The sequence below is a fragment of the Lolium rigidum genome, chromosome 7, assembly GCF_022539505.1.
Source record: "Lolium rigidum isolate FL_2022 chromosome 7, APGP_CSIRO_Lrig_0.1, whole genome shotgun sequence".
Lineage (NCBI taxonomy): Eukaryota > Viridiplantae > Streptophyta > Magnoliopsida > Poales > Poaceae > Lolium > Lolium rigidum.
In genome coordinates this window covers 323,214,543-323,236,203 of record NC_061514.1, presented here as the reverse complement: position 1 = coordinate 323,236,203, position 21,661 = coordinate 323,214,543, and the positions used below count along the sequence as shown (strand labels likewise).

Here is a 21,661-nt window from a genome sequence, read left to right as displayed (position 1 = left end):
CTTGCGTAGACTAGTGTGGTTTACCTTCGCAGCGCAATGATGAACGCTTTGGAACATTTGAAACAAATTAGCAATAGAAGGAAAATTAATTAGCAACCCCGTTGATGCTCTATATCAAATGACTATTCACATGCAGAGCTGGAGGGTTCTGAGACAGAAGGACATGGAGCTTCTGAACGCGGTGATGGGAGACGTCAGGCGGCTATACGCGAGTACTAGGGCGGGGGTGGACAGCCCTGGAGGAAGAGGATGATTAGGCGCACTACTTATCATAGGCTAGAGTTTGGGCGCGCTTTCTAATTCCTTGTTGTATTGTCGTTCCATGATCCGGGTGTGATCGATACTTTATTGTTGAGGGTGTGTATTTGTTTGTAAACTCTAAACTTGGTTCACGCCGTGTGAGGCTTTATATACAAAGCCGGAAGTGGAGGCTTTCTATTAAAAAAAAAAACTAAACTGATGGGTGTTTCAGTAATTCAGTTGTTCCTTTAACTCCCGATTGAATGGAAGGGAGGTCAAGTACTATGACACGGATTTTGTTTTACAGAAGAAAGTAGCATCAATCACCACCATTTCTAAGAAGGAGTAAACATGACTTCTTCAAGGGACAAGGAGCAATAAAAATTGTGAAAGAGATCTAAGCAGTAGTTCATATGAGAAATTTTCTCACAACAATTTTCTGACGCCTTTTATTGAATAAATATTTACAAAGATGAGAAGCACATTAATTTGGTAGCCTTTCTAGATGCAGGATTGACGCCTACAATAACAAGAGAATATGCCATCTCTCTTTTCTGCAAATTCGTAGTTTTATCCCATTCTTGTGATAGCTTCCAGTGTTGCCCTCAGAACAAGACCGTCCTTGGTTGATCTTTTGTAGTATTTGTTCTCGGCCTTCGTTGACTTGCCAAACTGCTCGTACCTGAATGTTGGAGACAAAAAAAATGTCACTATATAATTTCGGACTCCTCGTAATTACACCCACTGAACTCGAAGAAAACAAGAAGCTGGGTTCTCAGCACTTGGTTATTAGTAGGAGTTGAAAATTTCCAGCAGCAACAAGTATCGATACAAAGCCAATTTGAATGTACATATAAAGCAAGCTCTTCCGGAAATCACCTGTTTCTGCCGTCGGCTGCCAATGGATGGCGGATATACCCTCCCTCTGGCTGTCCGGTAGAGCTGGATTGACCCATCCTTGCTACGGTCTCTCTCTCTCTAGGCTATGTTGATGTAGCTCTGCTTGCAACTTGGTTATTTACTTGCTGTAGAGACGTTGCTCGTTACATCTGTATATAAAGGGTTCTGGTTCGAATATAAAATACAGACAAGGCGAAAAAGTGCTAAGATATTTGGTTCTTTTGATTATTGAATATACCCTTTTGCGCTTTTGGGCAGCATGAAATGTGCTGCTTCATGGTAGCACTTGTTTATTTCTTTCTTTAACATGTTTCTTTCATGGTGCCACTTGTTATTTGTTCTTTAGCCTGTTTTTTTTATGTATGATCTCCAACAACTCACACTCTTCGTCAACAATACTCGGGCATTCACCTGATCCATTGATGAAATGATATATTTAGGCGGGAGCTTTTTGCTCCCGCGGTGAACACTCAAAATATGTTTGTCTAGATAATTTAAATTTATATAAATTCCTGACCTCATTTTCAAGATTCGTAATATCAAGAAAAGAGCAGGTGGTCGGTGATGGCACTCAAAAATGTCGTATCAATTAGTACTGCCCCTTGATCTTGCCAGGTGACACGCGGTAGTAGCTTGGCTCGTCCGAGATTGGTGGCCCCATCTTCCTCCACGGCGCCATCGCCGACATATCGAACCCACCGTCGTCAGGTTCTTTGCCGGCAGGCGACGGAGCCGGGGATGGAGCAGGACACGAACAAGGACAAGGCGATGTTGGTGCCCCTGCTACTGCATCCTGCGGAGGACGGCGAGCTGCCGCCGCTAGGTGTGTGGCTCTGGACAAGGAGACTGTACTCGAGGTGGCCGCGAGGAAGGCGAGCAGAAGCGGCAGAAGAAAACAGCGAGCCATTTGGGGTGATGGTGACCTTGGCTCGTCCTGGTGTTTGCAATTCGCAGCGTACTACATTGTGAGGCTATCTTGTGCTACTGCTATATAGAGGTGTTCGAACGCTTCTGTACTTAACTAACGAACGTTTTAGTAATTCAGCCGTTCCTTCAACCCCTGATTGAATGAAAAGGGAGGTTAAGTAATAATAACTATGACACGGATTTTTCTTTGCAGAAGGAAGTTGGGGCCAGTACTCTGATCTTGTATTGTCTGAATTGGGTAGGTAAAAGTGCACACATGTGAATAACATTTAGTTCAACTTTGTAGAAGAGAATAGAATCAAGATTGTGAGATGCAAGCAATGTTCCCTGGATAATTGTTTCTGAAACTTACTACCATCGTTTCTTAAAACAGCTGAGCCAACATTGGAGTTTATCTTGAATCAACAATTTCATGATCATTGCGTCCTCACAAAAGGGGAAAAGATGATTTTAGCAGCCGGCCAACATTTGAGTTTATCTTGAATCAACAATTTCATTGTGTTTTGCCTGTGTATACATAGCAGGAATTTGCATAGTCATGAAAAGCATCTTCCGACAACATTTTTGTGATAGCTAGCAGAGCTAGCAATTCTTACGAGGTGCACACTGAGCTCACCAGTGCTGGAACTAGTATGGCCCAAGTAAACAAGAGTCAGTCCAATGGGGGCCATACATGCTAGGTTGTGTGGTTGGTTGAGCATTGCGATATTTAGTCCCACTTTGCTAATCTAGATAGATTGAGAGCATATTATAAGGAAGCATTTTGTTGTCTTCTAGATAGTACTATACACCTCTATATAACGCATGCGCTCGTGTGAATATTCGCGACTTAAGACTTGTACGACGGTGTGGATCGAATAAAATCTATTTCTTTCCAGATTTTTTTTGGTTAGTAGGCTGAGTAAGTTCTTGTGCTCGGCTGAATAGCCTGTTCGGTGGCAATTTTAAATCTCACCCGCACAAACACTGTAGTGTGTCTACTAGTTAACCAACGCAAATTCATTACTGCTGAGACTATGCAATTATTCAGAAATCAAGTGCTTGCCTCAAATAAAAATTTCTTCCGAGACTATGCAGAATATCACATGACACAGAATGTTCTGATCAGAATCTCAACTCTTCACATTTCTTCTGCAGAACATTGACTGTTATCCTTTTCTCTTCAGTTAACACTGAGTGTACAGAGAACCGGAATAACATGCGCTGATTTACAGAAAATAGATACGGAGATGAACAAGATCGAGATTTAAATTGGTGAGGTGAACAGTTACAGTGTGTAGAAGATTTTGGAAACAGAAGAACTTTACAGACTCTCATTTGTTCCTTGAGTTCTCGCGTGCTGCGCCATGACTAATTACATCTCGTTATAGCTCTGAATTTCACCAAGGGAAGCAAAACCCAGCTTTTATAGCATCTAAGCATACATTTACATGAGCTGAACTGTCATAAGATTGTCAGATGCGTCCTCGAAGAACTGTGCTCCCTTGAGTTATCATGTTGAATCTACGAGAATCGTTCCTGCACAAATGAAACCGGAGCTGTCAACTAGAAGCAACAACATGTCAGTTACCACCTAATTGTTGAAAATGCTTATCCAGAGGACACGATCTTTAGTGGACATTTTCTGATCAGACTCTCAAACTCAATCCATTTCTTCAGATTTGAACAAGACACGGACTCAGGGAGAAACTCCCTTCAGTTCACTCACGCCGGACACACTACATTACACGACCCCCTAATTGAGAGGCACGGACTGGACTAGACTCAAATCAACACAACGACACTGATCACTGATCGATGACAGTGACCAACTCAGACTAGACTGACGACACGATACCAGCGGCTCTGTTCCTCCCGATCGATCTTCAGTCGACCTCCTCCATCTTGCTCTCCTCGGCGCCGTCCTCCTCCGGGGCGGGCATGTCGGCGTCCTCCTCCTCGGCGCCAAGGTCATCGATGTTGAGCCCCAGCTTGAGCATCCTGTGGATCCTGGCGGCGAAGGTGTTGGGCTCCTCGAGGCTGAACCCGGAGGTGAGCAGCGCGGTCTCGAAGAGCAGCATGACGAGGTCCTTGACGGACTTGTCGTTGGGGTCAGCCTCGGCGCGCTTCCGGAGCTCCTCCATGATGCCGTTCTCCGGGTTGATCTCCATGGTCTTCTTGCTGGACATGTAGGCGCCCATGCTGCTGTCGCGCAGCGCCTGCGCCTTCATGATCCGCTCCATGTTTGCCGTCCAGCCGTACTCGCCGGTGACGAGGCAGCACGGGGAGTCGACGATGCGGTCGGAGACGACGACCTTCTCGATCTTGTCGCCGAGGATGTTCTTGATGATGGTCTTGCAGATCGAGGCCCTCGAACGGGTCGGATGCATGTTGTAGCGCCTCGGACGGGTACGTCGTCACACCCGCTGCGGGCCACCACGTATGCCTTCCTCGGACGAGTCGTCCCGCTAGCTGATCGTTGACCCGTCGGCGCGCGCACACGTGACGTGCCTGTCTCGATCGTTGCGGAATGAAACGGCGCGTTCCCAACCAAATACAGTATGTCGTGTGTGATTACGCCAGCTGGATATTAAAAGAAGATCGAGCCCGTACGGTCCCACCCAAGTCCCCACTCAAAAGACGCCAGCCTGGCTCCACCACGTACTCAAACGAAACGCGGACCTCCGCGAGGTTGACCAAAAAAAAAGGAGATCGCATCCGGAATTTCCGTAGCACGCACGGAGCTATCGGTTTTTTCGCGTCAGGAATTCCTCAAACAATTGCTGTTACCGTCGCCGGCCAAAAGCTCGTTCGCTTCTTCTTTTCATTCGACTTTTTTTTTCGATTCTCTTTTCACTGGACTTCAAACGCGGGGCCAAAAGCTCGTCCGCTTCAAACGCGACACCAACAAGTCGACGGAGAGAACAAACCATCCACCGCTCCTTTTTTTTTTTTTTCCTTCTTGCTTCCGTTTCGTTTTGCTCCATCCATCATCAAAAGATGTCCAACATTTATTTATCTAAATTCTCCAATGACACTAAAGTGTCTAGATTGCAAGATTATTCACGTCACAAATTGTATTACCAAAATCAAGTGTCATCTCACTCTCATGCATAAACACGTGCAAATTACTTAAATTAAATACAGCTCCACCCCTAACACTACTCTTCTTCAAACAAGAATATTTACTTGCCACCACAGCAACACAACCGAGTCCCGGCATGCAACCGCTCAACCGACACAAACTGCAACACCGCGAGAGGCGAGACTCATCGGAACCAAGACACGAGCATCTGCTTGGAACAGAAAAAACAAATGCATGGATGGTCCCTCGTGGATGCACATCTAATAGCCCTACCATGGCCCATCGACGGCCCCAATGACAACAATGGACCAAGGGAAATGAATGAATCACCTTGAACCCAGGCATACATGTGATGTATTTATGCACACGTGTTGTCACCCAGGTTCCAAGGGTATCAAAACAGCAATTTTACCTTGCAGCAATCAAAATCCTTGTCATTTTGTAAAGTGGCTATAGGCCAGACACACATAAAAGATTTACAAGGCTATTTGAACTACCATCCACCCAATCTGAACCAACTCTTGCATTTAACCTAGAACAAATCCATGCACTAGAAGTGGAATAACAAACTGAAGCTCATACACTAGGCCGAGAACCAATTCATGCTCAAGATAAAAAAAAAAACATCCACTAGCGCAGAGAGTCCATGTTCAGTCTAAGGGTTCAGGGAGAACTTGATGTCTCACCGGGCGCCTAGGACGTCAAGGGAGACCATGAGGAAGGAGGCAAGTCACAGAGACCGCATATCGTTTTTCACAACCACCAGAGCACCTGGCATGAACAAGTAAGAAGTGGAGACTGTGTTAATTTAGCACATGGCATGAGCATATCATCTTGCCAACAGGAACATTTTTAGTTACAATAAATGGTGATGCTATATACCTGAAGATAGTCGAATCGGCAAGAGCCACCATGGATGTGCATCAGATCTTCGTCTCATGGCCTGTCGCCGACTCAGACAAGGACAATGGGCAGACGGAAACAACTGCAAAAGAAGCACAACTCATGTAATCATATTCTAGACTGTATGATTATGAACAAGAATCTAAACAAAACAATTTGTGGTACTACATAAACTAGAACGATTTGTACCTCCAGAACCTTCAGTTATATATCTCTCAAATATTACTAGGTTTTATCAGATGCGCTGGCTGATTATCTCCACGTATTGGTCCGGGATCTTCTTCACTGTTCCGAGCACGATGCTACCTAGTACCCACCCACAACACTGGCTGGGTTTAACAAACACATGATGCTGCTCAGCTCTAGACCATCAGATTTATTATTTACAAAACAAAAAGATTACTCCAGCTAATAAACCATATTAAACACAGAGTTAAGGAGGTAGAAAAGCAGCTGCAAGATGCACCCAGCTGCAGGATCCATCATCTACTCCTCCTCAAGAAGAATTAAAACATGATGACCAGCTCTAAATGGAAACCAGGTATACAAAAATGACAGCAAGTTTCTGTATGTGCATGAGTGAACATGCATGCTAAGGTTCCCGCCTTTTCATTCAGCAATAAGCAACTCACGAGCCTAACGAAATAGACACTCCATGAAACATCTTAAATAAACTAGAGAGGAAGTCATCACAGCTCAAAAACGAATGACAACCAATAGTGCACGGCATGAAAAGCTCATGCAATCAAATCCTGGAACAACACATGCCTAGCTTGATTATTATAACATCTGAAGGAGACGCAGTCGCGAAAGAATCATCATCACATGAATCCATCAACCAGATTCAGTCATCAAGCCATCATTGTGATCACAAACCCACTTTGATCAATTACACATGAAAAAGATTGGTTCGTGTTGCAACACAACACTCTGAACATTTATTGACCATCAGCAGCACTCCTCCGGCTGCCTGAACAAGGAAGATTCAATTTTTGTTTCAGAATTGGGGAGAAGAGGATCGGGGGTTGCGGGTTGGGGCACGGCTAATACCTCGAGAAGCACCTGGGGTGGTCGACGTTCCGGTGCCGGCGACTCCGCTGGACGGCTCCATCTGCACGGCCACGGCCTCCGGGCGCGAGGACCCGGTGGTGAAGGGAGCCCAGGGACGGAGCGGCGAGGCGAGGTAGGGGACGCGGAAGACAATGGAGGAGGCGTCGCGTGTGGCCTGGCCCGCGCCGTCCACGACGCCGGCCGGCCGGCCGGCCGGCCGGCCGGCGACCTAGGGTTTCGCGGTGGCGAAGGTTCAGGCTTGATTGGACGCGCGTCGGCGAGGGATTATGCAGGAGGTACGGTGTCGGAGCAGCGCCGGACGGTGGCGACGCCGGCGTGGCCCAGCCAGAGGCGAGAATGGAGCGGCAGAAAGAGGGCGGAGGGGCATGTATCTGGTCGAGCTGGGCGCGATAGAGGTGGAGGGGAGGAGGGTCAGCAGAGGGGAGGAGCCGCCGGTGGTCTGGGGCGGCGGAGGTTGTGGGTGGCCGGCGATATTGAGAGGAGATCGAGAAGGAGTTGGGTATTGGGAAAGCACAAGACGGAGTCACGGAGATGGTGTGACGCTGGCCAAAATTCAGTCCGTGATTATGGCCCAAAATCCCGTCTGTGATTGCTTAGCCCAAACTAAAGTATTTATATTGCTTAGCCCAATCTAAAGTATTTATTAGCTCTCAAAAAAAAAAAGAAATTTCCCGCTCGCACAGCTCCAAAATAAAAACTCTACATCTCAAAAAAAAAAAAAAAACTCTACAGCATCTCACTCAAGTCTCGTTTGGTATTTAAGCAAGTAGTAGTAGTAGTACATGCGTGCGTATGTATTGGAATGAGCGTACAAATCGATGGATGGATGCATGCACTACTATAGCTAGCTTCGTATGTAATTTATATGTGGTACTTCTACCACAACACATACATGAATACATGATAAAATTTTCAAACATGCACATATGCATTTGCACCCCATTGCACTTGTTACCATTGGGACAATAGACATTTTTCGAAAAGTTTTGTCGACAAAAATCCGTGTGGCACGCTAAGTTCGAGGATATCATGGATTGGCGGGTATTTACATGCACACGCCTCGAGGGAGGCAACCGCGGTCCGGCGATGGCGGAGGACAATCACAACCACGGCACATGCATCGATGTGATACCCATGTTACCCGGCGAAAGGCGATACGAAGGCAGACACGAGCCAACAAGCCATGTATCGAAACAACGCCTCGTGAAACCTCGATCCAATATGCTAGGGTCTAGGAGTGTCGCTGATGCCAGTGAGTGTATAAAGACCGCCACCAACCGCAAGAGTACCGAGAAGTGTCGATGAAAAGGCGTTTTATACCCGAGACTATGGGACCACTCTAGAGTGTTTCTCGAGAAAGGCGAAAGATAACTTACGGAGAAGGTGCAGCACCGAAATGTCATCACCATGGTCGAAACATAACATGTTGTTGAAGGCTCTCCCTAGGATGACAAGACAGCTTTGCTTCGGACACCGTGATCATAACCTAGTTCCTCTACGGCTATATCCCATGGGATAGAGGGATGAAAAAAGGCAAAATTATCTGATGCCTTCAAGCCCAACATCATAAATGGCAAAGTAGACATTGATGGATTCGCAAGCCAACATAAGACCCACATCAAAGAAAATGTAGGTATGACTCGTTATTGGTGATAGAATCGGTAACACTAGACCACAAAAGGTTATACACTTGTCAGCACAACTCACAAATAGCTCTCCAAATAAGGCAACGGGGACAATGGGTGCACGGCCTAGCTGTTGTCGGGCCTCATGCTCTCGGCATTGGCGCTAACAATGTACACATGCGTCGGAGATGGTGGCGTAAATGCCTTGCGAAATAAGCACAAAACAAGATTAAGTAAAAGCCTTCTCAAAAAGTTATCAATATAATAAATAAAGTATTACACGTGGTTTTAGGACACATGCGCCATCAAAGACAATGGTGGACTAATATCGAACTTAAATCTCGTAGTTAGAGGCGATGCCATCGACCATACTTACAAAATATGAGTGTGTACTTAGGCACATGCACGCATAAGACCTCGGGTGTACATTGCCGTAAAAGGAGGATTATAGAGGTTCTCAAACCATGCAGAGATTTGCATGGTGACTATCTCGGTCATCCTTGATGTGGCCAACTGACGGATATATCGATGTTTATACTAGCATAATAGAACCAACCTAATGTCACATGAAATAATAGGTAATAAATCTCAAAGCATAAAATAATGAACCAAAAAACATGTGACAGGGAAATGGTAGCTATTAAGTATCCCTTCGAATAAACTAAGGACGATGATGACAAGCGTAGGCGATGGCTCCGACACCGGAGAGGCCGATGTAGAACACAACACCAATTCACATATATCATCTCCAACGATGGTCGTGATTAAAATGTTTTTCATAACTTGAGTTTAATATGCAAAAAGTCATAGGTCAAAGTTAAAGTCGAACCAAGCATGGTAGTTTAGGCCAATAAACATCATCGACAGATCGGCATTAGGAGGACACCAATACCATAAAAGTTTAAACCAACTATTCACCCTCCTCTAGGAGGCCTCCGGGTGTCCTTTTAGTAATGCGTAGACACCTACCGCAATATTAACGAGAAGTGTTCATGGAAATGCATTAGATACCCGAGACTACGAGACCACTCAAGAGTGCTTGCCGCGTAAGGCGAAAGATAACTTACTAAGATGGTGCAGCACGAAGGTGTCATCACCATGGTCGAAACACAACATTTTGTTGAAGGCTCTTCCTAGAATGCCAAGAAAACTTTGATTGGGACACCGTGATCATAACCTAGCTCCTCTTAGGCTAGATCCCAAGGGATAGATAGACGAAAAGAGGTAAAGTTATCTGATATATTCAAGGCCCACATCATAAGGCCCATGTAAACAATGATGGGTTCGCGGGTCAACACAAGACCGACATCAATGAATACATGTATGACTCATTATTGGTGATACAACTAGAGACACTAGATTGCAAAAAGTTATACACTTTTCGAGCACAACTCCCAAATTGTTCTCCAACTAAGGCATGAGGGACAATGAGTAACAATGTACACTCATGTTGGGGATGGTGGCGTAAAAGCCTTGCGATATAAGCACAAAACAATATTAACATGCGCTGCCACCGACAATAATGGACTAATATTTAACTTAAATCTCATAGTTAGAGGCGATGACATCGACCAAACTTACAAAATATGAGTGTGTACTTAAATACATGCATGTATAAGACCTCGGGTGTACATTGCCATAAAAGGATGACTATAGGGGTTCTCAAACCATGCATAGATTTGCATGATGTCTATCTTGTCATCCTTGATGTGGCTAACAACGGTACATATCGATGTTTATACTAGCATAATATAAAAAAGCTTAATGGCACAAGAAATAATAGGTAATAAATCCTAAAGCATAAAATAATGAAACAAAAAACATGTGACAAATTAATGATAGCTATTAACTATCCCTTAGCATAAACTAAGGACAATGATTGCACAGTGGGCGATGGCTCCGACACCCAAGATTGTTAAGCGCGATGAAGAACACAACACCGATTCACATATATCATCTCCAACAATGATCATGATCAAAATGTTTTATATAGATCGAGATGTAAATATGAAGTATTTCATAGGTCAAAGTTAAAGTCGAACCAATCACAGTAGTTTAGGTTCTAAATTTTCATTTTGTATTATCCTATCTACTATAGCATTGTGGTGTTATTGGAGAGCACCATTATTCCAGAACTAATATGCACTTCTACTTTAAGAGTTCTAGAACTTGGGTTCATTGCCTATATATACATTAGCAAGCACGGGGAGGTTTTTGAGCCTATATTTAGATATTTTTGGACTTCTCGGACAACGACACCCACCCTAAGTTTCATCGTTTCCTTCATCTCGCATGGCATCTCATCACTCTTTGTTTTTTTTTTGGCATGAGCGGACTCGGGGTGTAATTGTTGATCTTGGGGAGTTGAGTCGATATTTTGTGTCACTGAGGTAGAGTGTGAGTACAAGAACATTTTTTTACGATGCCAAGCATATGACGAAAGATACAATGCATGCAAGAGATGGCTACAAAGAAGGTATTTTCCCTGCACATCGAACATTAACTAAGAACCTAGTTCGAATTTTCCTGGGAGTCTGAGGATATGTATGGGTTGAAGACCATGCCGCTGCTCTTTTTGTGTCATTGTAGATGCAAGGCTGATTGTCAGAGTCATCAAGCCACGGTTCAACCGTGATCTTATGAGCAGAGTATACCGGGGAAGAGCGGGTGTCTACATGGAACCATCAACGTCGGCAAAAATGCTTCTTCTCCTTGCTCTCATGAAATCGTCGACTCACCGGAAGTGGGGGATGTCGACTTTGGTGTTCAACCTCATCCCTGTTCTCTCAAGTTTGTTTAACAGCCCCCCCCTTTCGGAAAAGAGTTTATCCGATCTCGCAATTTTTATTTATTTATCAAGAGTATATAAATCCATAGGCATGAAACGAGATGATAGCAAATAAGGCATCACATAGTAGGTGCATGAATGGAAAAGAATTGATTTATTCAAATGGGTTAATCAAATGTGTAATTGCTTGATTACTTGCACTTTTTCATGGAAGGGCTACTCTCTTCGTTTGGGCAAGTCCCTCCTCTTTTTCATGAGTAATATCAAAGGACAGACTAATATTAATACCCTAAAATCAAGCGACATGTTCATTTATCTAGCCAATGCATGACGTATTAGTAATAGGAATTAAGTGGGAAGAGAAAAGGAATGGGAGAGTCATTAATCCTAGGTACGGTAGGCAAAGCGTCGATCTAGTAGGATTACCGGACGAATTAAATCCGATGGAGCCATCCCGGCTATCAATGTGCACCCAATTTACTTGGTGATCTGCGTGATTCATGTATTACTACTGTAAATAACTGCGTTGCTTTTTAAAATTGTGATATAGTGCCGTGATATATGAGTTAACAAGTTTAATAGGCTGATTGGCCTGCTTTGTGAGTCAACAAATCCTATTTTTACGGAGTAATAATACATCCATCCCTGTAAATGCTGATTGGGCAGTAAAAAGGGAGGTAATTTACATGAGAAGACGGAAGGAACGCACAACGCATGACCTCCGTTCTCCTATCGATCTCTCTCACTCAATCCGCCGCCGCCGCCGCCGCCGCCGCTCGGTGCTGCTCTCCGGTGATAACCCCGCCTTGCAGTTCACCGGCAGGCCACCCCACCACACCAACGCGATTCCCTCGCCACCGGACACCCCCACCTACCCAATCCCCATCCGCCCCCATGATTCCCTACATGCCGGCGTCGAGAACCTCCGCCCGGTCCTTGTCCTCACCATCCGGAGCGCACGGACTTGGGCGCCCCCGTGGCGGCGCCGGCGCAGGTCACGACCCCACTCGCCGTCGTGGCGCCTCCCGTCGACCTGGGATCCCGGTGCCCCTCCGACTCGCTGCGCCCGCCATGGGCGACGGCCCAAACAGCATCAGCGGGCGGCCGCCGGAGGGCCTCCTCCACGGCGTCCGCGTCCCGCCACCGTGGAGCTCGTAGCAGGGAGGCAAGGCGGAGTAAATGGTGGTCGCTTTCCCGGCCGCCGGCGACCTCCAGGACAACCTCCCCGAGCTGTGGCCGCCGACCTGGCACCACTCTGTTCCCGCTGCCGTCAGCCACCTCCCCAACCTGCAGCTGCCCGGTGAGGCCCCTCTCCTCCTTCTCCTTCATGCCTGTTATTCCTTGTAAATTTCGTTTCTTTCTATCTACTATGTTCATGAACTTCACTGGACACTGCTAATTTGATGCAAAAAAGATGTGCAATGGCTGTGGTAAATGTGTCCAAGTGACGATGATTATATTTGTGATACTGGTGGCTTGCTTTTGATTCATTCCTGTAGATAAAACAGAGACGGTTTGCTACTGATTGCACAAAATGCAATTCAGCTCTTATGCACTGCCTACTTTCAGTTTTGGATACAATTTCAGGTCCCTTACTTACAGACACACAAGTAATCTCGCACGCGCAATGGGCGTCTGGACTGATATGAACTCAACAAAAATACACTGCAAATATATTATTGTAGTAGACTAAAGGAAGAATCACTAGATATGCCAAGCATATGTCTTTGAATGGCTCATTCATAGCTAGATCATTGGCACAAAATTTCTAGTATATGTTAGATCAACAAATATATATAATTTATACTTGTGAGCATTCTGCTTCAAAATATAAGATAATGCATTGCACAATACAGTTTACCCTCTTGCTCGATCCCATAGCATGTACTCGTCTACTAAAGCACAATTACGGTTGCCTTCTTTCTCGGGATTCTACCAAGCTTTATTATGAGGCCAACAATAACAAACTTGCTACGAGTTACTCGCATCCAAAGTTTCTAGTTAGCAAAAAAAATGAAAGGCTCCATCGGAATTTTAATGTTCTCCCAATTCTTGTGGATGTCGAGAAAATAATGTATCCATAATCCGTAATTGGTTTCGTTTGCTTCGTGTTGGACCACGGACCATTATGTATGAGTCCAGTATTATTGCAAATGAGATGTGATACAAGAGTTAGTCAACACAAACCATGTACATAAAAATAGTTACCGTGAAAAATAAAACGGTATTAAGCAACAAAGAGTGGTAGTGTATCTAAATAGTTAGTGATACGGACCCATGTTGACGATGGTGTGCATTCTCCCATTGGAATAGTGTCTTCGATTATTAAAACCCGACGTTGAACAAAATACATTGGTGTCTCGAATGTTTTCACAATCTCACCCACCTTGGTGTCTCCACGTTTCATATCCTTGTGTTTGTCGAGAACAAATTTGAGAGATTATTTCTCGATGGATATCAAGAGAGAACCATGAGATCTGTCGGCTTCTTAGATGTGATCGGTGAGTGGTGCCTCATGTGCAGCTTGGCCTTCTTCGGGTCATTGTCGCCTTGTCGGTTGGTGCTGGCTGCGTGCCTTTCCACAGCAAAAACCTCGCCTCTACAGGGATGACTGCAGACTGGCCATCGAGGAGCACATGGTTATCCTCGGACTGGGCGTCATTCAGAGAATCTTGTGGGGGCTGGCGGTGCGCGGCGGGACGCTCGGGGCGGCGCGATGAAAAATATGGTCGGGAATTGGGATGCGGCGGCGTGGTACTGCTCTCGATGATGGGCGGTTATTCTATTTTTCGAGTGTATCTTTGCAGTTTTTGGACAATACGTGCGGGCGGGGATTGGTGGCAAATGGCATGGGCGTGGGTGTGGAAATTGGTACTACATCATTATGCTAATCCTAATCGTTAGATTTAGGTGATTAAGGGTGATGGTTATATGAGGGTACAACTTAAGCCGATGCATCATTGGAGAACTCTAAAGTGTTATATGCGGGAAATCGTGTGATAGATGTTATATGGATCCAACCCCTCTCGTGCTTTTTATATTAGTGTGTATGTTCGGAAAAATAGCTTTGGGGCTTATATTCTCACTGAGTACGAAAAAATTATAGAAGTTGTATGGATGTTGATATGCTATATCTAATGCTTGTATGGTCTCATGATTAAGTCGATCAGTCCACCAATCTGTTGAAGAAAACATATCTCTTTTGTCGTTTTTAGTTGCTCATGTTAGCTTCTGTTGGTGCAGAATTTGATTGGGGGGGGGGGGATAATTAGGTATCAATTGGCTAGATTTTCAGATTGTTTGTGTGGCTCCAATTACTATATATGCGCAAGTTCTTTGGGGAATGACAGATTTACTATTTTTCTTTGGCGAATGAAAGATTTGCAGTCACATAGCAGTGTTGCTGCTCCACTCCACAATTTGCTCTATCATGATTCATATCTTTCCCACTTCTTTATTAGTTAACCAAATTCAATAGCACCACATAAAGCTAACTAACTCTGATAGTTTTTGTGGTATCTTCGTCTCAATAAATACTGACCTTCCCACTCTCATGTGCAGACGGAGGGACAACAAACTCAAGAGGAGGTACATAAGAGGAATCTCAGGGATGAACTTGAGGAACGTGAACGCAAGAACTTCTCATCCAAGGATAAGTCCTATGTTGGTAATACCTCTGGGTCCATATATATATGCGCTTTCTCCCTTGTCTATCGATATCGGGCTTGCCATAAGCATAACTTCTCTCCTGTGATGTTTGACTTCTGTTGTTGCCGTGTAACTTTGAATCATAATTGATAAATGAAACCTATTTTTTCTTGCAAAACGAGATGTACCGACGAAAAAGATCAGGCCTGCTCTTTGAGTGTTGGTGGAACTAATTAATGCTATAGCAAAACCCGTTAAGTGCTTGTATATGTTCAAAACAGCATGAATATTTACTCCGTTGGCAATCACAGGTTCAAACGAGATGAGGATAAGATAGTTTCATGGGAAATTGATGCATCTGACTCTGACGTGGATGCCACAAGTAATGATGAAAGGCCTGTTTACTTCTTGCTCAGTAATTGATAAACCATACTTCTCCAAAGTGTTGATGAGCCTTTGCTTGCTGTTGCATGGACGGGATTAACTTTTACATCGTCTAGCTGAATTAATAAATTGCATCGTGGTTTGGGGCGGAAACTGTTCTGTTTGTGCTATGTACCATAAACTTTGGTATTGGTAACATATTAATAAACTCGCAAGCATGCTTAGTTCGTTCTAGTCGGGACGTGTTTAGACCAAATTGTAAAACGGCAAAAAGAATGGTGCACAACTGTCTTGAAATTTAGTTGAGGGTCTTGAATTATTTTTGTACATGGTTTTGTATTTGGGCCCTTTTTAGTTGAACTGATTATCTCAGTTTATTCCAGTTCTTACTCATCAAATTGCAACTTCCATACAACAATGACGATGATGACACTGAGGCTCTAATCGCAGAGCTCAAAAGGTTTAAATAGAAAGAGACGAGGATATGTTTAAATGCTTAATAATGTTCTTTTCATGTTTCCTTTGCAGGTAGGATGATGATGTTGTATTCAAGAACAAGATCGTGGAGAGACCAAGAATCCAAAAAGGTTCATCAACAACACCATTAAGAGTGATTGCCATCGCAAGTTTCTGCATAGGTACATGAAACAATTTTATTTTATGCTTTATGTTGTCTGGACGTGTATGTTATGATATCTTGGAAAGAGCTGGCGATGTTCCAGTATTATGAAGATTGATATGTATGACAAACTGTTAACATTTTTCTTGTCTGGATGATGATATTTTTACCTGACTAAACAAATCCACCGCTTGTGTATAAGCGATATGTTGTGTCATAAATTTTGTCTTTATTGGTTGACATGTTCCCTAGCCGCATTCTCGAAGATCTAATATTTGAAGTCTTTGACATATTCCCTAGCCACATTTACCTTGAAAGTAAGTATGTTTATGTTGTTGTGCGAGTCTTTGGTAATGCTTTGTGTTTCAAATTGAATTCGTTGAGTGCTTGAAACACCGTTTAACTTCTTAATTGGTCTTCTCTTGGGAGAATGTTTTTAACTGAACCCCATAGTTCCTTCTACGTTTATAGTTCTTGCTTTTGATAGCTTTCAGATTAGGCTAGAAGTATAGGTAATGAGAGTTTAGCCTAGTAAAGTGGGAGGTTACACCCTCCAGCCTATATTTCTCTTGTCATTCGAGTTGTTTTGCTGCTCAAAGATTTTGTCTGGGCACTTTTCAGCCTATATCTTCCTAGTTACACGGTTGTCTGGCCACTTTTCCAGGGCTGGATGGAGATTTTGTCAACTGATGTTCAGGTATTGTTGCTTGTTATCAGATGAAGTAGCTTATTTTCCTCCCCCTTTTTGGTCTTTTTTTTTGCATTGGCTTCACTGTTTATTTGTTCTTTTATTTTCTACGTTCAAACTAATATCTATTTGTTTGTCGGCCCATCTCATGGGCAAAATGATATTTAGTGAGCCATCGATCTAAGTTGTTTTCTTGGTTTGTGGTTCTTTCTGTTTGATTGTTGTCTGATTTTTTACTATTATAGAAGTAGTAATAGTTTAGACGAGGAATGTGGCAGGTTACTCTTTACCTCTGTTTCTCTTGGAAGAGTTGGTGTGCTGCTCGGAGACTGATATCATTTTCCTCCACTGTTAGCCGGCTACTTCTTTAGAGGGCTGCTCTGGAGGGGATAGGGCGAATTCCTTTTCTCTCTCTTTAACTGCTTAGTGTGCATAGTTTCTTGTAGCTCTGGGAATGTAGCTCCTTGCTTGCCATCTATCTTGTAGCTAGAATTGACTTAGCCGTACATGAATTTCCTACATGATCCTCTCATGGTTTTTGTACTATAGCATTCTTCCTATCCGTTTGTCTGCTGATGACTTGTCTATGCTGCAGCTTAAGATGGTATGATGAAATGATGATTATGTCCCCTTCATTTAGCTCACGCAACTGGCACACATGCTAAGTCGAAATTTATCTCCTTTGTGTTTGATATGCTTCCAGAACAATTAGGAAGTTGAATTAGCAGTTGATGGTTGTGGAGAAGAGGATGGACCCTTGTGGCGAGAGAAGAGGCGTATCCAAGGAGAAATTGTTGGAAAACGGGAAAAAGAAGATTAAGAAGCTGCTTGACTCGAATTTTCTGTATATGCCAAAGTCTTACGTGATTGCTACAGAAGACATGACTGAAGCAAAATACTAGAAGTGGGACAATGAACCCGCACCACATGTTTGGGATGGTGATCTCATCTCCTGACTTTATTCGTTTCATTGGTGAGTAGTAGTGGCGTAAAGCTTCTATGAAATATAGTAAATTCCACATTTCATAAATTAAATGGCTATATATTGGTATTGTCCTATCTCATAATCAACCGTGTCTGCATATTTGAGCTTTTAATTTACTTAAAGATTTTGACTTTTGTTAGATAAGCATCCAGTTGTGTGCTTCTGGTCTCTGTTGGCTTTATCTATTCTCGTCTCGATCTTGCAGTATAAGTTTGTTACTAAACTGTTAAATGCATAATCACCGAGTTCAATACCTTAGCTCTTAATGATGATTCTCCCTCTGCATTTCGTAGGTGTGAAGGTAGTGGAAGCGGAGCAGTATGCCCCTGATGTGGCTTGAAGGGAGCCTTGGATGCCAGATCATGCCAGGTGGCATGCTTTTTTCTGATGGGGATGGGTGTCAGGGGCTTACATCCATTGGCTGGGTGCAGCAGAAGGTGTGTGATCTTTGATTACCTGGGATGGGATGCTTTTCTGATGGGACCATGTTCTGAACAAGTTAAGCATTGAATATTTTTTAGACATATTCTACTGATGTCTTGAAGCTTACAATTATTGAGGCCCTTGAATCAACATGGATCTTTGATCTTATCGCTTGCTCTTAGGGTCCTTGTTCGTCGGTAGCTCAACTAAGGATTAAGCTAGATGCTAATATTAACTAAGGATTTCAAGCATTCACGTAGTTTCAATTATTGCACATTTCCCACTTTTACTCTAGCCGTTGTCAACAATATATGTGTGATATTCTCAAAGTCTGATCAACTTTGGCACCGCCGCACTGTAACCTGTCATATGCAATTGCTTTTGTTAGTGTTGGTGTCAGCCGTGAAATTAATCCCTCCGATCCGGGCTGATACATTAATATTACCATCTAGCTTAATCAACCGAGCATGCATCTTGAAAGTTTATAAGGAATAACATAGGTATCAACAATTTCGGGTATTTTGATGAATCTAAAACTTGGAACCGTCTGCGCTTATGTGCTAACTCCCGTTCCTCTTGTCCTGCATTTTATTTGTCCGGACATATTTTGATTTTGTTGTTAATGCCTTACTTTTATTCCCGATGATATTTCAGGATTCTTGTCCGTCATGAGTGAGTACACGATCCGGATAAGCACCAAGCCGACCGACTAGCTCACACGCGACGACGAGTAGGTGAAAAGGAAGGTTAGGAAAACCAAGCCCAAAAACTCATTGCACAGCCAGGTGAGCCTCGGGAAAATGGTAGTGAGCTCCCGATGGACAGTTGCTACGCCACGTGCCCTTACGGTCGAGCCTTCCCACATCACGGACCGACAGCTGAGAGGATGACCCTGTTTTAATGATGTCTGGCTTTATCGAGGTGCTTCAGCCATTGGAAGGTATAAATTCTTGCCTCCTAGGTCTGATCCAAGTTTTATTCTGTTAATCAAAGTCAGGTTTCTGATGGGTTGTGACTCTGTAGCTTGAGATTTTTTCTTGATGTGGATGGATCTTATAGATATGTATTGATAGTCTTACTTGTCTTGCTACAGTTGAATGGTTATTCTTTCGTAGCTGCAGTACAAATTAATTATTATTTTTTAAATCATGAAATATTGCCAACACTAGTGTGGCGTTAAATTTGTAGTGCAATTCTCATTTAGACTCTCGTAATGAGAAAATATATGTTACGAACATATACCATTCTTGTCAACGCAATTTTTGTCCATGGTAACTGCACATATACTATCTTATCTATCTGCTATGCATGATAGTTGAAAGTCTGGTTTTGTTCTCAATGGCACAGCTTAATTTCTGTTCTTATAAATATCTGAGCATCTCCAGAAGCATCCATAGTACAAAATAACTTTAGCTATCATCTACATTTTCCATTTTTTCAAACTAAGTGGATTGTCCGAATTGGGGATATTGCAGTGCTTAAATCAACAATATAACAACTTAGTTGGCATCAACATCACCCAAACACTTGATATGATTGTTGCTATCAAAACAATAGTAAATTTTCCAAGTTGAAAGAAACTTATGTCCATGAACAATGAATTTTATTTTATCTTTCTTTTGGCGAGTAAAGTGGCATTGTATATTCATTTCTTCGATTATTATTATTAGAAGCAACTAGCCCTGGTTTGACATGAACTCGTTTCTTCATAGGTAATTCAGGTTTGGTATGTCACAGGAAAGGATGAAGCGAACAAAGCAAATTAGATCGTTCTAAGTTCGACACTGCTCGCCTTTTCTTTCATCTCCGACTTGATAGGATGTGTGCTTGATTTGGCCCCCTGCTTGGACTACCTCCTCGGCTTGGCGACGGTGATGTTCAGCCTCGACTACGCTCTCCGGTAAACTACCGGTCCACCTTCGGCTTTCCGGCTCCCATGTGCTCTATGATTGGCGGTGATGTTAAGCCTCGTCTACTTTCCTATAACTGTTGTCTGCATTACCACGTATCTCCAAACTATGTTGTAGATAGTGGATCTCATTCCCTTTCCCATGTACATTCATCTCAACCTCACCTTTCTATTGTCCACTATACCACCAATCCTTTGCCATATTGTAAGAAATGAGAATTGGACTGATCGATGTTAGTGAAACAGAAAGAGGTTGAGGATGGTGTGCATTCTCCCATTGGAATAGTGTACTCTGGTTATTGAAACCCAGCGTTGAACAAAATTCATTGGTGTCCGAATGTTTTGATAATTTCACCCAGTTTGGTGTTTGCATGTTTGTCACGTCCCTGCGATCGTCAAGAACAAATTTGATAGACTATTTTCTGATGGACATCGGGAGAGAACCGTAAGATGCTGTCGGCTTCTTAGATGTGGTGCGAGAGTGGAGCCTCGCGTGGAGCTTGGCCTCCTTCAAGTCGTGGTCGTTGTCGCCTTGCCGGTTGGTGGTGGCTGCGTACTTCCCCACAGCAAAACCTGGCCTCTCCGAGAGATGAGCTGCCTGTCGAGGAGCGCAAGGATCTCCTCGGACCGAGGTGACATTCGGAGAACCTTGCGGGGTTGGCGGTGCACGCGGGACGCCTGGGCGGCATGGTGAGATATATGGTCAGGACTCGGGAGGCGGCGGCGTGGTCCTCGCTCTTGATGACGGGTAGTTTTTCTATTTTTTGAGTGGATGCCGCAGGTTTTGGACAATCCGTGCGGTGGGGATTGGTGGCAAATGGCATGGGCGTGGGGTGTGGAAATTGGTATTACACCATTAGGCTAATCCTAATCATTAGATGTAGCTGATTAAGGGTGATGATTACGGGGGTATGTCTTAAACGGATGCATCAAACCCCTCTCATACATTGTCTTGTTGTTGCCTTGTACCTTTGAATTGTAATTAATAAATGAAACCTCTTTTTTCTTGCGACGAGAGGGACCGGCGAAAAAGTTCGGGCCTGCTCTTAGAAGGTCGGTGAAACTAAATAATGCTATAGCAGAGCTCCGTTTAGTGCTTGTTTATGTTCAAGGCAGCATGAACATTTACTCCGTTGGCAATCACGCATTCAAACGGGACGAGGATAAGATAGTTCCACGGGAACTTGATGTAGATGACTACGATGTGGAGCCCGGAAGTGACGATGAAAGGTTTGTTTACTTCTTGCTCAGTAATTAATAAAGCATACTTGTCCAAAATGTTGATGAGACTCTTCCCGTCGTTGCATTGTCGGGATTAAATGCTACATCTTCTAACCGCACTAATAAATTGTGTCATGGATCCGAGATGAAATGGTCCTTTCGTGCTATCTACCAGTAAACTTCGGTATTAGATAACATATTAATACACTCCCAAGCATGCTTAGTTCATTCTAGTTGGAGTGTCTTGAAATTATGTTTAGGGTTTT

At 43.7% G+C, this 21,661-nt stretch overlaps 1 protein-coding gene and 2 long non-coding RNA genes across 3 annotated transcripts; 1 reads left to right on the top strand and 2 right to left on the bottom strand.

The window, feature by feature from the left end:
- Positions 1–3,695: 3,695 nt before the first annotated feature.
- On the bottom strand, positions 3,696–4,436 carry LOC124673312 (heat shock protein 82-like). Its single transcript, XM_047209417.1, has one exon. The coding sequence runs from the start codon at positions 4,434–4,436 to the stop codon at positions 3,933–3,935; it is 504 nt and encodes a 167-aa protein (XP_047065373.1). The 3' UTR covers positions 3,696–3,932.
- A 1,116-nt stretch (positions 4,437–5,552) lies between these two features.
- On the bottom strand, positions 5,553–7,150 carry LOC124677624. The gene is made up of 4 exons (XR_006994149.1): positions 7,085–7,150; positions 6,224–7,004; positions 6,014–6,116; positions 5,553–5,902 (listed from the first exon to the last, which is right to left on the bottom strand). It is a non-coding gene; the product is annotated as an uncharacterized LOC124677624 (long non-coding RNA).
- Positions 7,151–15,089: 7,939 nt separating this feature from the next.
- LOC124677621 lies at positions 15,090–18,270 on the top strand. The gene is made up of 4 exons (XR_006994144.1): positions 15,090–15,185; positions 16,079–16,188; positions 17,561–17,830; positions 18,136–18,270. It is a non-coding gene; the product is annotated as an uncharacterized LOC124677621 (long non-coding RNA).
- Positions 18,271–21,661: the final 3,391 nt, after the last annotated feature.

Bases quoted from the DNA above. Each gene is read 5' to 3' on its own strand.
- LOC124673312 (XM_047209417.1), bottom strand. From the start codon at position 4,436: ATGCATCCGACCCGTTCGAGGGCCTCGATCTGCAAGACCATCATCAAG.